Raw genomic sequence first — 17,704 nt, forward strand, 5'->3', positions numbered from 1 at the left:
TAAAGAATCCTGTGGAGATGTTAGAATTGAAAAACAAAATAGTCAAGAGAAAAAGCATAGTGGATGAGCTCAAAATCAGAGAGCTAAAAAGACAGAATAGTAGAAATCAAGTCAATGTAGATAGCAAAGAGAAAACAGACTAGAAAGAAAAGAACAGAGTCTCAGGGACCTGTGAGACTACAATAAAATATGCAACATTCAAATTTTGGAGTTCCAAAATTGTGGAGTTCCAAAGAACAGAACCAAATAAGTACTTAAATAAATAATAGCTAAAAAAATTCCAACTTTGGCAAGAGGCTTAAACCAAAAGATTAAAGAAGCTGAGTGAAATTACTGCAGGTGAAACCAAACATATAAATGACAATACAATTTTAGTCAAATTTCTGAAAACTAGTGACAAAGAAAAAATTCTTAAAAACAGCACGCAAAAAATGACATCTTACATATACAAGAAAAAAAATTTGAGTAACAGTACATTTCTCATCATAAACCATGAACACCAGAAAAAACTGTCAGAATGTATTTCAAATGCTGAAAGAAAAGACCGGCAACCAAGAATCCAAAACTAGCAAAAATATTCTTTAGTAATGAAGAGAAGATGATATTCTCAGTTGAAAAAAACTATGAAAATTTTTCTCAAGAGGACCTACCCTAAATGAATGGCTAGGGAAAGCTCTCCACATAGAAATAATAAATAAATAAAATAATTGTACATTCTGATGAAGAAAGAAAGGACAAAGTAAAAAGTATGAACAAACACAGTAGGCTTTTCTTCTCATGAGTTTTTGAAATTATTTTTGGATGGTTAAAGTAAAAATTATAACACTATCTGTGGTTCTCAAGGTATATACGAGAAATACTTAAAACTGTATTATAAAAAAAGATAAGTGATTGTATTATATAAACAAGATAAATAAAAATGGAACTCCCAAAGACATTCAATTAACCCTGAGAAAGGCAGGAAAAAGAAACAGGAAAACAAAAAACAAACAGAACAAGTAAGAAATGAAAAATAAAAATTGGCAGATCTAAGCTCTCAGATAGTTAGATAGCATTACCAATTCAACAGACATTAATCTGAGCAAACTCCATGAGATAGGGAAGGACACGGAAGCTAGGCATGCTGCAGTCCATGGGGCTGCAGAGATGACACAACTTAGCAATCAAACAACAAGCTGTCATATACCAATGATTACATTAAATGTAAATGGCTTAAATATACAATTTAAAGACAGAAACTGGCAGAGAGGATTAAACATACTGCCTATAAGAGAAATTGCCTTCAGATGTAATGAGATAGGTAGGTAGTAAGGGAATATGTATGTATGTTATATACAATAATACAGGCAGTGAACGTATCTATTACATACAATAAATCTATCACACAAACATTCAAAAGGGAAAGCAGAGTGCCTGTGTTATTAACTGATAAAGACGACTCTGGAACAAAAAAAATTATCAGAGACAGAGAAAGGCATTCAGTTTAGTCAGTTGCTTAGTCGTGTCCGACTCTCTGCGACCCCATGGACTGCAGCACACCAGGCCTCCCTGTCCATCACCAACTCCCAGAGTTTACTCAAACTCATGTTCACTGAGTCGGTGATGCCATCCAACCATTTCATCCTCTGTCCTCCCCTTCTCCTCCTGCCTTCAATCTTTCCCAGCAACCGGGTCTTTTCTAATGAGTCAGTTCTTCGCATCAGGTGGCTAAAGTATTGGAGTTTCAGCTTCAGCATCAGCTCTTCCAATGAACACCCAGGACTGATCTCCCTTAGGAGGCACTGGTTGGATCTCCTTGCAGTCCAAAGGACTCTCAAGAGTCTTCTCCAACACCACAGTTCAAAAGCATTAATTCTTCAGTGCTAGCTTTCTTTATAGTCCAACTCTCACGTCAATACATGACCACTGAAAAAACCATAGCTTTGACTAGACGGACCTTTGTTGGCAAAGCAATGTCTCTGCTTTTTAATATGCTGTCTAGGTTGGTCATAACTTTTCTTCCAAGGAGTAAGTGTCTTTTAATTTCATGGCTGCAGTCACCATCTGCAGTGAAATTTTGGAACCCCCCCAAAATAAAGTCTGTCACTGTTTCTACTGTCTCCCCAACTATTTGTCATGAAGTGATGGGACCGGATGCCATGATCTTAGTTTTCTGAATGCTGAGTTTTAAACCAACTTTTCACTCTCCTCTTTCACTTTCATCAAGAGGCTCTTTAGTTCTTCTTCACTTTCTGCCACAAGGGTGGTGTCATCTGTATATCTGAGGTTATTGATATTTCTTCTGGCAATCTTGATTCCAGCTTGGCCTTCCTCCAGCCCAGCATTTCTCATGATGTACTCTGCCTATAAGTTAAATAAGTAGGGTGACAATATACAGCCCTGACATACACCTTTACCTATTTGGAACCAGTTTGTTGTTCCATGTCCAGTTCTAACTAACTGTTGAGCCATTATGTAATAATAAAAAGGATTAATTAGTCAAGAAAACTTATCCTAAATATGTACCAAATAACAGAGCTTACAAAAGGTAAGAAACAAAAACTGATAAAAATGAAAGAAGAAATAGACAAACCACAGCAACAGTTTGATAGAACTGTAGTAGTAGTAGTTTGATAGAACTTCCAAACAGAAAATCAGCAAGGATACAGAAGAACTCAATAACACCAATCAGGAAGATTTAATTGTCATTTACAGAACACTCCATTCAGCAGAATATTGTTTTCCTATTTAATGACAAGGCTTCCCTGGCAACTCAGATGGTAAAGAATCCACCTGTGATGCAGGAGACCTGGGTTCAATCCCTGGGTTGGAAAGATACCCTGGAACAGAGGGTGGCAACCCACTCCAGTATTCTTGCCTGGAGAATCCACATGGACAGAGGAGACTGGCAGGCTACAGTTCACGGGGTCACAAAGAGTCAGACACAACTGAGCAGCTAAGCATAGCACAGCACATTTAATGATGATGGTGAAAAATAATTTTCCTCAAAAGTTAAGTAAAATTTCATATGGAAATTATTTTTGTTTCACTAAAACTATGATATGTAGAAATATATCTTAAGAAGTTGACATGTAAAACTACCACTCTCTCTCTGAGTGGATTGTAAGACATGGCAAATAAATGTTTTGTGGTTTCTTTCGTTTTTAATTTGCATATCATTGACTTTTAACAAATAATGATCAGTGTAACATTTGATCACTGAATACTATCATATGAAAAACTGAAATGCATAAGGAAGGAAATTAATCATGCGTCCTATTATGGAGTGATGCGTTCTCACTGTTGTCCTCATACAGGCTTTTCTATTTGCCAGAACATTCTTTTTTAAAGTGACTATGGAACATATTCCAAGAGAGACCACAGCACAGGCCACAAAACTAACAAATTTACACATTCCAAAGGTTTGGAAACGAAACAACACACTTCTGCATAACCTATGGGTCAAAGAGAATATTAAGGAAAATAAAATACAAGGAACTACATGAAAATGAAAACAAACATATCAAATTCATGGAACACACACAAAAAAAAAAAAAATTCATGGAACACAACTACAGCAGTGATGAGGTAAATTCATAACACTAACACATTAGAATGTGAATTAGATGTGACTGGTGATAGAAGCAAAATCCGATGCTGTAAAGAGCACTATTGCATAGGAACTGGGAATATTAGGTCTATGAATCAAGGCAAATTGGAGTGGTTAAACAGGAGATGGCAAGAATGAATGTCGACATTCTAGGAATCAGCAAACTAAAACGGACTGGAATCTGTGAATTTAACTCAGATGACCATTATATCCACTACTATGGGCAAGAATCCCTTAGAAGAAATGGAGTAGCTATCATGGTCACAAGAGTCCAAAATGCAGTACTTGGATGCAGTCTCAAAAATGACAGAGTGATCTCTGTTCATTTCCAAGGCAAACCATTCAATATCACAGTAATCTAAGCCTATGCCCCAACCAGTAACGCTGAAGAAGCTGAAGTTGAACGGTTCTTGAAGACCTACAAGACCTTGTAGAACTAACACCCAAAAAAGATGTCCTTTTCATTATAGGGGGCTGGAATGCAAAAGTAGGAAGTCAAGAAACACCTGGAGTAACAGGCAAATTTGGCCTTGGAGTACAGAATGAAGGAGGGCAAAGGCTAATAGAGTTTTGCCAAAAGAATGCACTAGTCATAGCAAACGCCCTCTTCCAACAACACAAGAGAAGACTCTACACATGGACATCACCAGATGCTCAACACCGAAATCAGATTGATTATATTCTTTGCAGCCAAAGATGGAGAAGCTCTATACAGTCAGCAAAAACAAGACCGGGAGCTGACCGTGGCTCAGATCATGAACTCCTTATTGCCAAATTCAGACTTAAATTGAAGAAAGTAGGGAAAACCACTAGACCATTCAGGTATGACCTAAATCAAATCCCTTATGACTATACAGTGGAAGTGAGAAATAGATTTAAGGGACTAGATCTGACAGACAGAGTGCCTGATGAACTATGGACAGAGGTTCGTGACATTGTACAGGAGACAGGAATCAAGACCATCCCTATGGAAAAGAAATGCAAAAAGGCAAAATGGTTGTCTGAGGAGGCCTTACAAATAGCTGTGAAAAGAAGAGAAGTGAAAAGCAAAGGAAAAAGGAAAGATACTCCCATTTGAATGCAGAGTTCCAAAGACTAGCAAAGAGATAAGAAAGCCTTCCTCAGTGATCAATGCAAAGAAACAGAGGAAAACAACAGAATGGGAAAGACTAGAGATCTCCTCAAGAAAATTAGGGTTCATGTCAATGTACGACAAAAACCACTAAAAAAAAAAAAAAAGAAGAAGAAAATTAGAGATACCAAGGGACCATTTCATGCAAAGATGGGTTCGATAAAGGACAGAAATGGTTTGGACCTAACAGAAGCAGACGATATTAAGAAGAGGTGGCAAGAATACCCAGAGGAACTGTACAAAAAAGATCTTCACGACCCAGATAATCACGATGGTGTGATCACTCACCTAGAGCCAGACATCCTGGAATGTGAAGTCAAGTGGGCCTTAGAAAGCACCAGTACGAACAAAGCTAGTGGAGGTGATGGAATTCCAGTTGAGCTATTTCAAATCCTGAAAGATGATGCTGTGAAAGTGCTGCACTCAATATGCCAGCAAATTTGGAAAACTGAACAGTGGCCACAGGACTGGAAAAGGTCAGTTTTCATTCCAATCCCAAAGAATGCTCAAACTACCACATAATTGCACTCATCTCATAAACTGGTAAAATAATGCTCAAAATTCTCCAAGCCAAGCTTCAGCAATACACGAACCGTGAAACTTCCAGATGTTCAAGCTGGTTTTAGAAAAGGCAGAGGAACCAGAGATCAAAGTGCCAACATCCACTAGATCATCGAAAAAGGAACAGAGTTCCAGAAGAACATCTATTTCTGCTTTACTGACTATGCCAAAGCCTTTGACTGTGTGGATCACAATAAACTGTGGAAAATTTTGAAGGAGATGGGCATACCAGACCACCTGACCTGCCTCTTGAGAAACTTGTATGCAGGTCAGGAAGCAACAGTTAGAACTGGACATGGAACAACAGACTGGTTCCAATTAGGGAAAGGAGTACGTCAAGGCTGTATATTGTCACCCTGCTTATTTAACTTAATATGCAGAGTACATCTTGAGAAATGCTGGGCTGGATGAAGCCCAAGCTGGAATCAAGATTGCCAGGAGAAATATCAATAACCTCAGACATGCAGATGACATCATCCTTATGGCAGACAGTGAAGAGGAACTAAAAAGCCTCTTGATGAAAGTGAAAGAGGCGAGTGAAAAAATTGGCTTAAAGCTCAACATTCAGAAAACTAAGATCATGGCATCTGGTCCCATCACTTCATGGGAAATAGATGGGGAAACAGTGGAAACAGTGAGAACTTTATTTTTGGGGACTCCAGAGTCACTGCAGAGGGTGATTGCAGCCATGAAATTAAAAGACGCTTACTCCTTGGAAGAAAAGTTATGATCAACCTAGATAGCATATTAAAAAGCAGAGACATTACTTTGCCAACAAAGGTCTGTCTAGTCAAGGCTATGGTTTTTCCAGTGATCGGGCATGGATGTGAGAGTTGGACTGTGAGGAAATCTGAGCGCCGAAAAATTGATGCTTTTGAACTGTGGTGTTGGAGAAGACTCTTTAGAGTCCCTTGGACTGCAAGGAGATCCAACCAGTTGATCCTAAAGGAGATCAGTCCTGGGTGTTCATTGGAAGGACTGATTCTGAAGCTGAGACTCCAATACTTTGGCCACCTCATGAGAAGAGTTGACTCACTGGAAAAGACCCTGATGCTGGGAGGGATTGGGGGCAGGAGGAGAAGGGGACGACAGAGGATGAGATGGCTGGATGGCATCACTGACTGGATGGACATGAGTTTGAGTAAACTCCAGGAGTTGGTAAAGGACAGGGAGGTCTGGTGTGCTGCGATTCATGGTGTCGCAAAGAGTTGGACAAGACTCAGCGACTGAACTGAACTGAACACATTAGAAAAAAAGAAAAGCCTCAAATTAGTAATTGAAGTTCTCTCCTCAAGAACCTAGAAAGAACAAGATAAACTGAAAATGATGAGATAAGAAATACACCAGAAATCAACAGAAATGAAAACAAAAATACACTGTACCAAAAATCTATGAAACAGAGTTAATTTTTTAAAAAAAAGATCAATAGAATTGACAAATCTCTAGCAAAAATGACAAAAAAGAGAACAGACAGAAATTACCAATCAGGAAGGAAATGGGCTTCCAGACATTCAAAGGACAATAAAGGAATACCACATTAGAAGGATAATAAAGGAATACCACAAAGTATGCTATACATACAAATTTGTTTATTCAGAAGAAATGGACCAATTACTTGAAAAACACGAACTGCCTCATCTCACTCAATTTTTAAATAGCCTTATAAGTACTAAGGAAATCAAGTTCATAGTTAAAATACTTCTAAAACAAAACAAAACAAAAAAACTCCAGGCTCAGCTGTTTTTACTGGAGAATTCTAACAAATGTTTACAGAATTTCTCCAGAAAATACTAGAAGAGGAGAGAACACTTTCAAATTGACCTCATAAAGTATTATCTGATGCCAAGACTGCTGCTGCTGCCGCTGCTAAGTCGCTTCAGTCGTGTCCGACTCTGTGAGACCGCATGGACAGCAGCCCACTAAGTTCCTCCATCCCTGGGATTCTCCAGGCAAGAACACTGGAGTGGGTTGCCATTTCCTTCTCCAATGCATGCATGCATGCATGCTAAGCTGCTTCAGTTGTGTCCGACTCTGTGCGACCCCATAGATAGCAGCCCACCAGGCGCCTCTGTTCACAGGATTCTCCAGGCAAGAATACTGGAGTGGGCTGCCGTTTCCTTCTCCGACGCCAAGACTAACAAAGTCTAAAAACAGTTAAGTATGGCTAGTCATCAGGGAAATATAAACTAAAACCACAATGAGATATCTTTATACACCTACAGAATGGCTAAAACAAAAAATAGTGACAACACCAAATGCTGCTGAGGATGTCGGAGAAACTAGATCGCTTATATACTGTTGACAGAAATGAGAGATAATATAGCCACTCTGAAAAGTTTGGCAATTTCTTAAAAAATGAAATGTGTAACACTGCATGACCAGCAACTGTACTCTTTCGTCTATATTCCAAAGAAATAAAAACTTAAGCTCACAGAAAAACCTGTACATGAATATTTATTGCATCTTTACTTGTAATAGCCCCAAACTAAAAACAACTCTGATGTCCTTAAGAAGTGAATGATTCAACAAACTTTGGTGTATCCGTACCATGGAATGTGGCTCAGCAATCAAAAGGAACAAACTCCTCTTTTACACAATAATTCTGGAGAATCTCTGGAAAATTCATTCAAAATGAAAAAAGGCAATCCTCAAATATTACCTACTATATGATTAATTTAGTAGGTAATCAGCAATTTAGTACAGCAATCTTCAAATGATGAAATTACAGAAATGGGAGAAGAGAGTAGTGGCTGCCAAGGGTTAAAGAGAAAGCAGGGTAGAAGGGACACAGGTGTGACAACACCAGGGATTATCTTGACTTTATCAGTGTCTACATCCCAGTTTGAAACTGTATTACAGTTTTGCAAGAGGTGACCTTTGGGGAAGACTAGGTAAAAGGTCCAGAAAATCTCTACATTTCTTACAGGTGTACGTAAAGCCACAATATATCAACATAAAGCATTTCATTAAAAAAGGGTACATAAAGTAACAGAAAGATAAAGTAACAAGGAAAGACCTAAGTATATCAACAACCATTGCTCTGAGATCTGTAGGCAAAGCATTGTCACGGTTTACTACAGAAGAAAGAAAATAAAACCTCGGGCATATTGCCTATGCCTAATGAATTTATCAAAAACAATTCATTAAACCATTTACTAAATATCTTCTTACCTCCAGTGTTCCTACCTAGATTTCAGGTGGAATATTTAAAATTATGTACTAGGAAATAATTAAATTGTCTAATGATGTACTAGAAATTTAAGTTCTAAGACACCAGGCATAAGACTTGAAAGTGAATTTAGACTAGGTTTCCCAACTAAACCAAAAGGACAATATAGTATTCATTATCTGACAATGGAAGCATACAAGTTCAACTGTTAACTGTAAGCTTTTTCTGAACTTTAAACTCAAAATGGAATTTATGGGGTGGTACTTGTACAAAGCAATACTGGATGACATTGTAGTTGTAACTATGCTTTATTAAAAATCTAGCCCCTAGCTGGGGACTTTCTTAACTCACAAGGACACCATGCTGTCAGGAGCTGCATAGGGAAGACAGAGGGCTGGCCCCTTCCTGCAGAAGTTTGACCTTCTCGACGTTAAAAAAAAAAAATCAATATTTTAGGTAGATGATCTCTAACAGAGGCATTCTCTAGAAAGGCCAACATTATTTCCAAAGGAATTTTGATGAGAAATGTAGGTAAAGGTTACTTACACAAACACAATGTCCCCTCTCTTAGAGTAAGCAGGAATAGCACTAGCTATAGTGGCAAATCCATATGAGTATATTATGGCTTCTTCTGTCTTCATAAATTTTGCCAGGCGGTCTTCTAAATCCAAGTGCACATCTAGTTCAAGAGTAAAAAGTTAAACGGTTAAAAGGTCTTTTAATTCTTTCTCTTTGACTAAAGAAGAAATAACATAGGCAGTTTAGTTATTAATAGTCACCTTGTGGTCAAATGTAATTGTTTTTAGTTATAAGTTACAATATCTACTAATTCCAGGCCCAAACTATTTCTATACTCTGTGAACTGAGTCAGCTACTCATTTGTCCATAAATGTGTGACTGAGATGGCTCTGACTCTTGGTTTTGCTTTCGTATCACTCTAGCAGTAAGAATTCAAGGCCCTGTCACTTTGCCTGCTTTAACTTCTCTCAATCAACAATGCTGAGGTGTTATCAACGTACAATGGTAATTTATTAATGCCTTTTTGCATATTAGCAGAAGTGACCAAACCAGGCATTAAGACAACTGTCAACCAGCTTTTAAAAGGAAAAGAATGAAAAAAGCAAAGTAGTTAAAAAGAACTCCACACACTCTGCATTGACAGGGAGACCTTCTCAACTATGGAGGTCACTCTGCTGACAGTTTGTGTCAGCATTTATTGGTGGCACCTTCCATCACACTGTAGGACTGAATTTCTGTCTGAATTTTCTTTTTAAGAGCACTGGTGAATTCAAATGTAGAGTACAAAGAGAAATATGGTCCTTTTATGGAAGCAGCTTAGGAAGAATGTTGGTATAATTATAGGGATAAATTGTATTAAACTGTCTTTTTTCTTCTCTCTTACATCATGGTTCCATATAGCCTTTCACCTTCCCAGGCCCTCGGATGAAAAGACCAGCGATATCTGGAATAAACAGTATACTGACTGGCTTTGAACTGGAAAACTTTTTAAGGTGTCTTGAAGCATTACCCAAGAGCGGAAAAATTTTTTCAACTTCCTTTAGCTCTTTTAACTATAGCAGGATCCAAGCCTGGAGAACTAGATCAGCGTTTTACCCATGCCCTGTGCAAGGAGAACTCAGAAGCTGATACAGGGAACATGCAGACAGGCCCCTCTAGCCTTGTAGTTTCAAGAGAAAGAGGAGGAGCTCAGAGGAGTAAAGGCAGACTTTCAGACAGAGCCGGGGCATGTCCACTGAGAGGAACTCAGAAGTGTAGGCAGTGGCAGAGGACCTAGATGTTCTCAAGTAAGGGGTGGTGAAGAAGGCTGACAGCCCAGCAGAACCCTCCCTTCAGCCTAGATGTGGAGGACCTGTAGGTGGGAGCATTGCACCAAGAGATCCCTTCAGTATCAGTCTTCCCTGCAGTATGCCCCTCCCCACCAGAGGCATTCCTAGTGAGAAAGTGGAGAGGGAAAAGACCCGAAGGACTGAGAGATACAAAAGAAACAACTTAATCCAGCTAAACAAAGCTGGACTCTGAGTGGACTAAATATTTCCACGGTAAGGGACAGGGACCTAGTTAATTATAAAGCTTCCATCACCTTCCAGGGAGGGGTAAGTTCAGCAATAGGAATAAACCACTTTTTAGAACATCTGACTAAAGTGTCTAAACTCTGTAAACCCACTTACTGATATATCAGAGGCAAGCTAATCTTATTGCAATGTCTTTTAATTAATGAGACAAAATTGAGAATTATAAAAGATACAACTTCACAAAGGACTACATTTTTAAAAGGAGATGAGGGCTAACAATCTCAGTTAATTCAATTGTTAATTAAACATTTAGTAAGTATCCCATAAAGATACTCTGATAAGCACTGGGTCAGGGAGAAATACAGGGCTCCTGCCACTTGACAAAGTGAGACAGCTAAGAGAGGCACCTGGCAGTTTTCAATGGAGAACTCTGAGTCTACAGGGCAGACAAAAAACTAAGTTGTGCCTTCGGTCTCCTGGTCTGAAGCATTTGGGTCCCTTCTACACTCAGAACTGCAACACCTCCATAGTGACTTCTGACTAAAGGCAGAGGTCCCTCAATCATGAACTAAAGGCTGCAGGGGTGGGAGCCAGGAGTTGAGCAAGAGAGGAGACAACACAGAGGGTCCAAACTAAATCCCAATTTGATGGCAAGAGAGGTACAGTGAGGAATTAGAAAATTTAGCAGCAGTATCCGAAAAATAAAATAAATCAAAGTCTACTTCATGCGTAGACTTCTTAAAGGATGATACAGAATTGTGAAACTGAACTATTTATCCCATTCTAATAAAGCAATGATAAAAAAAAATCTAGGCATGCTTCTGCCCATTTATAAGTTTAAAAGTATACCAATATAGCCTGAAAGTGAAAGTCACTCAGTAGAGTCTGACTCTCTGCAACCCCATGGACTATACAGTCCATGGAATTCTCCAGGCCAGAATATTGGAGTGGGTAGCCTTTCCCTTCTCCAGGAGATCCTTCCAACCCACGGACAGAACCCAGGTCTCCTGCACTGCAGGCAGATTCTTTACCAGCTGAGTCACAGGGGAAGCCCAAGAATACTGCAATGGGTAGCCTATCCCTTCTCCAGATCTTCCTGACGCATGAATTGAACCGGGGTCTCCTGCATTGCAAGTGGATTCTTTACCAACTGAGCTATCAGGGAAGCACTCCTATATAGCCTATTACATAAAAAATACATGAAATATCACTTAATTTCCATTACCAAATAGTTATTTTTATAGAACTGATACTTTAAATACATCAATATTAAATAAACATGAGATTTCACAATAACAAGGTCTAGAAGGATGCATCCCGGTTGATCGAAATGGTACCAAAGGAGTGCTTAGCTTTTCAAGCATCAAACCTGTGATAGCAACACCATAAAGTCTAAAGACTTGATTTTGCTCCTGCCTGCCCGCCCTTCTATAAGGTATGTTGCCAGGGAAAGGTTTCAGGCAAAAATCTGACAAGAACAAGGAAAGCAGAAAAGCACCAGACAACCAGTTTCCTCCTTGCAGCTGAGCACAGGCATGTCTCAGGCGTGTCTTCCTTTTCTTCTCTGTTAGTGCCCTCTGAGCACCTTCCCTACAGGAAGACCCCCACCACTCCACTGCCTCCCGTTTCTGATCAGATGAGAGGGCAGGTCCCATGTAGGAGGACTCCTTCAAATTACAATGCTGCCTCTAAACTGGGAATTAGCTATGGGAAATCTCAACAATTTAGCTAGCATAAATACAACCCAAGTCACAGTGAAATGCTTTCATTATCTCCATTTCAAAAAGAAAAAACATGCTGTGGATACAGACAAACTTTCTGCCAATCACAAAAAGGGATTTAAAATCATTCTGTAGATCTAAATCATCCTCATTGATTAGCAATAAAACGAATAAAAATAAATAAAACAAACACATCTTGGCTCTGCTTTAGGGGTTTAGAGTTAGCAACTCAGTTGATAAAAAAATTATGTTAATACTCTCATCACACATACTCATAACCATTTTTATCTCATTACCATGAAGTGGTAAGAAGAATCTCTCTACAATAAGTCAGTGATTTACTGGTTCTTGTCTAGTCCCGGAAGCTTAAATAAGACAGGCCTTTTCTCCTCCTAACTAAAAACACTGGGCTTTAGCTGATGACAGCCTTGCAAAGCAGGTTTTGTGACAGGTGAACAAGGATAACTGTGTAACTTCTTTTTATGTATGATACTACTCTGCAATGAAGAAATTCTCAACAAAAGGGCGGGGGAGGCAGCAACAGAAAAAACCGTCAGGGCATGTTCTTGGACTCTGGATGTCTATCTTCTGTGTGTATGACCCATTTCAACAATTAGATTCATAGATCTGCATGCAGCATTCTTTAATTCACTGCTAGGAACCAATATGGCAGGCAAGAGGCTATGGCAGGAGGTGACCAGAAGGCCTCCTTGTCTTCTCAGCACTTGCTGCCCTTTATGGCATTTGCTCACTCACCAGAACATAACAGATGGGAGGCAAGGCTAGGGCAGGACGCCCCACACCAAGCACAGAGCCTGACCATCGTGGTCATCACAGGGGCTCAGATCTGGGGTCCCTCACTGTGAACCCCAGACAGGCCTAAAACTCTTCTGTCCCTCTCAGGTCCTTCCTCTGTCAAATGGCAACAGGTGTACCTAACTGAAAGGACTGTTAGGAGAACTGCAAGAGTTAATGCTCATAAACACTCAGAATAATGCCTAGCATGGAAAAAGCAGTATGCTGTGTGTTTGTTCAACTAAATTAATATTTGTAGAATAAAAGAAAATGTTTTCTTCTTTTAAAAGGAAGTATCAGATATGTTACCTTCTAATGAAGCTATTCAAATTCTGGGTATCCAAATATAAGGACTATATATTAAAGCCACTTGGTTCAATTTCCTGTTTATCAGAATAAAAGGAGGTATTATGGCCAAGTTTGTTGTTCGGAGGAAAAACCATAAAATTGCCAACTTTAAAACAGTTTAAAAACAACCTACTATATTTTCTCTTATATCTCCTTATTTTTATGTTACATATTTTAAATACCTGAGACTCGGACAATTTTTCTTAAAGGTACAAATATCACATATATACTCATTAGAACACAAAAACAGTGCTGAATGTTTTTCAGAATGCTTTCACATGCAGTATTTTTTCACAAACAGTATCTTATGTGATTCTTACCAAAATGTTCTAAATTGCACAAAGATCATTCCCTGCCTACACTGAGAAAACTACAATCCCATGACTGGTAGAAGGAAGTAGCAGATCTAGGAATTTTATGACCAAGTGCTTTTCCTACTAAAACATGCAGTCAGGATCCTACAACAGAGAAAAAATATTTTCAAAATAAACAAATGAACAGTTCTTTACTATTGGCTCTAAAACACAATTAAATGTCACTATCTCTCAACATAAAACCCTGCCAGTAACTGTCTTTTGATTTAGTTAAGACCACAGAGCCCAATATGTATTACATATGCAAGGCAGATCCCAGGCCTGAGGAATAAACAAATAAATGAGATCTGAATGCATTACAAACAAAATAAAAAGGTTCAGTGAGAGCAATTATCAAAGGCACTGGGACCTCATCAGCCTTAGAGAAAAGGAAGGCTCCACAACTTGATAAAACCATTTGACTGATTCTAAAATACACATTAAAACAGTAAAATGAGAAGGTGGAAAAACCTCTGATTCACATGGTCCTTTACTATGTAAGACAACTTGCTGGGCCTTTAGGAGGCAAAAGAACATTTAGTCTAAGAAACTAGAAGAATTTTAACTCAATTCTCAATTCTCTTTTTTCTGTGTTAATCATCTAGTATCACCTAATTTTACTATCAAACAATAAGTGGAAAATGTTTTAATAAGGAAATTTACTTTTCCACTAAGTGATTTTCATTCATTATTTGAAATGTTGAGAGGTAAAACAGGCAACATTTGCTTCACTGAAAATAGATGCCGGAGTGATCCTTCCAAGAAAAAGACAAAATTAAAAGCAACCTTTTGCTGGGCCAGGGAAAGAGACCCTAGTCTCACAAATGCACAAGCTACTAAAATGAAAGGAAGGGGGTCTTCACTTCTGCTTTAATGCTCAGTGCAAAGGGTTAATGCACCCTAAATATTTAGAATAATTTAATTGTAGACAGTATTTTAGAGATTTAAAATACAGCCTTAGCAGATCTCAAGTAGCTTCCCTGAACTTACCTACACTGAAATTTCAAGGTAGTGTAATACAATTACAGTAATTTAAGTGATTGGTTCCAGAATAAGGAAAAACAGAAAATATCCTATTGAAAAACCAAAAAGTAAAAATACATGCAATATACACATAAAGAAAGGAAAAAAGATGATAAGCAAGCATGGGTAACTGCTGAAAAGGAACAAAGCAAGTTAATAGGAAGGACGAAATACTCAGAAAACATCACATGTTACTCCAGGCTGTAGGTTTGGTGTCTTATTACAAAACCATCACACGGCAAACTAACCTTCAATCTTTGTGCCGATACCACAGTCTGACTGGACCCTGAACTACAACAGGACAAGAACAATGCGTGTGAGTGGGTATGTGCTGTCATTTAGACATGTCTAGCCTTTTGAGACCCACCAGCTACAGGACTGTAGCCCACCAGGCTCCCCTGTCCATGAGATTTTCCAGGCACGAATACTGGGGTGGGTTGCCATTCCCTACTCCACGGGATCTTCCTGACCTAGGATCGAAACCACGTCTCTTGAGCTCCTGCACTGGCAGGCAGATTCTTTACCACTATGCCCAAGAAAGACACAGTGACAAATAAAGTAGTTCACAGAAGAGCTGATAACACAACTATGTGTTTATTACATTCAGACATGTGAGAGATTAAATTTAAAACATACTTGAACAGCATACTACATATATAGGGTATGCTATCATTTTTGCAAAACTGGGGTGAAAAAGTATGGAAGTGGTTTGCATACACTGAAAAAAAGTCTCTGGAAGAATTAACAAGAAACCACTGACAGCAGCTGTCTTTTCTGGGATGCAGAATGACAGTGGGTAGAAGACTTCACTATCTTCTTAAACCTTTTTGAGATTTATATCATGGACTGAATTATTCAATCAAGAAAGTTAATTCAAGGTTTTATGAAAAGTGAAATAAGTCAGGCAGAGAAAGACAAACACCATATGATCTCACTTATATGTGGACACGAAAAAACAAAACAAACAAACCATAATGAAAACAGGCTCATAAAGAAGAAATATGTGGCTGCCAAAGGGAAAGGGGATGAGGAATGGGGAGAATTAGGTACAGGGGATTAAGAGGTACAAACGTCCCGTTATAAAATAAATAAGCTATGGGGATGTAATATACAGCATAGGGTATGTGGCCAATAATATTGTAATAACTTTGGGGACAGATGGTTGCTAGACTTATCATTGTGATCATTGCATAATGTATGCAAACGTCAAATCACTATACACTTGAAACTAACATAATATTTTTTGTCAACTATATTGCATTTTAAAAATTAATCTAAAAATCATTAAAGACACCCCCCCCACACACACACACAAATCTGGAAGCACCTATTATGCATATTTCAGGTGATTCAAATGAAAACTGACTGGGAGATTACAACAACATATTTCCACAGTTCTGGGAAAACTGGTCTTAAAGATTCGAAACTTTTTTTTCACTAAATTTTACAATAAATCTCTTATTGGTCTTCTCAGATAACTCTTGAGCAACAGTCAAGGCCACACGAGCAAATAAAATCTGCTAGAAAGAGAGGCTTTTAAGAAAGCAAATTCTTTACCCCAGCAAGCAGATCATGGAAAGAAAGACTTGTTCATCAGATTACAACAAATAAACCTGTAAAAACAAAAAGTGCCTTTTCTAGTTTTCTAATTCTTATCAAGGAAATAATACCCTACCAATAAAATGCAGGCAAACAACTCATGTTTGCATTAGGCTAGGAGAAAGAGGGAGGCTCTGATCTAAGCTCTTTAAAGTCTTTGATCTTCCCATTACGATTGCAAATCAGAAAACTTGTTTTCTAGTTTTAGGGTTGAAATTAATTAGCAGTGTGACCATGAGGAAGTCACTTAACCTCTCCGAGCTTTCTAGTTCTCTTCTGAATAGCTGGGATGCAAGAATACAAGATTTTAAAGATCCTGTCCAGCTGCAGGATTCTTGGACACCAACTCCCATCATCTGTTTCCAATACAAATAATTCAACCACTAAACTAGCTAAGGGATAAAGAAAGGTGCTCCCTTAAATAAAAACATCTTAACTGCAGAAGTGAAAAAAAAAAAAAACAAAACACAGACCAAGAAATGAAAAGGAGCAGAGAAGACAAAAGAGACTTCCTTCCCTGGCCCCTTTCCCCACCCTCTGACATTTCATAAACCAGAATGTTGTTTCCAGTAGTATACTCACTTGAACAATTATATAACATTTCTGAAATTTTCAGAAGCAAAGAACAATATACATTTAACAAAAGCCATCATAAAATTCCAAGGTCTTCTTTGATGACTCTGATTTAGGGAGTTCACTGTGTTTGAAATCACACTCATCCTAACATGTAGTTAATCCATCCCAGGTCATCCACACATAAGGAAATCAATGATCCTTCATCTTCATTCCAGAAAGAAAAGGGCTATACAGTTGACCACTGCCCCCCTTACCCCCAATCTGTTCTCACCTTGCTCCTGGCATGTGGTGGCTGCCCAGCCAGGGCAACTTCCCAGTCCCTCTGCTGGAGACATGATCCGGGCTATGTTTTCACCAATGGCATGTGAGCAGAATGATGAGCAATACCACCTGCCCACCCAAACGGGAACAGCAGCCCTGCACTCCTGCTCCCCCATACTCATCATTTGGCTGCAGCCACGCAGACAAGGAAGGTGCCCTTACTAGGCCAACAGCAACAATACAGGGAAGATTTGGGTTCCTGCACGACTATAAAGAGCAGAGCCATGCAAACCAGATGCTTCCCATCACAAATGTCATGCATGGCAGACAGTCTCCTCATACCACTGTCTCTTGGGGCAAATGCAACAAGAGCTCAGTCTTCGTCCTACTGAGACAGTGCGCTTTTGGTACCCATGGCCCTTTGGCACAAGGGACAGTCAGCCTGAGATCAACACGTCTCCCACCAATGCTTTCAAACACAAAATCTTTTAGAAAGTTCACCTGCTTATTACCACAACTAAGGATACCTTTTCCAAGGAGTTTT

At 38.8% G+C, this 17,704-nt stretch overlaps 1 protein-coding gene across 1 annotated transcript in view; it reads right to left on the reverse strand.

The window, feature by feature from the left end:
• Positions 1–17,704, reverse strand: part of SPTLC1 (serine palmitoyltransferase long chain base subunit 1) — a 60,729-nt gene that overhangs the window by 23,233 nt on the left and 19,792 nt on the right. Inside the window, exon 6 of the mRNA XM_061163587.1 lies at positions 8,998–9,130. Within this exon, the coding sequence (XP_061019570.1) occupies positions 8,998–9,130 (133 nt within the window). The remainder of the gene's footprint in view (positions 1–8,997; positions 9,131–17,704) is intronic.

Source organism: Dama dama, chromosome 16 (genome assembly GCF_033118175.1).
Source record: "Dama dama isolate Ldn47 chromosome 16, ASM3311817v1, whole genome shotgun sequence".
NCBI classification, from domain to species: domain Eukaryota; kingdom Metazoa; phylum Chordata; class Mammalia; order Artiodactyla; family Cervidae; genus Dama; species Dama dama.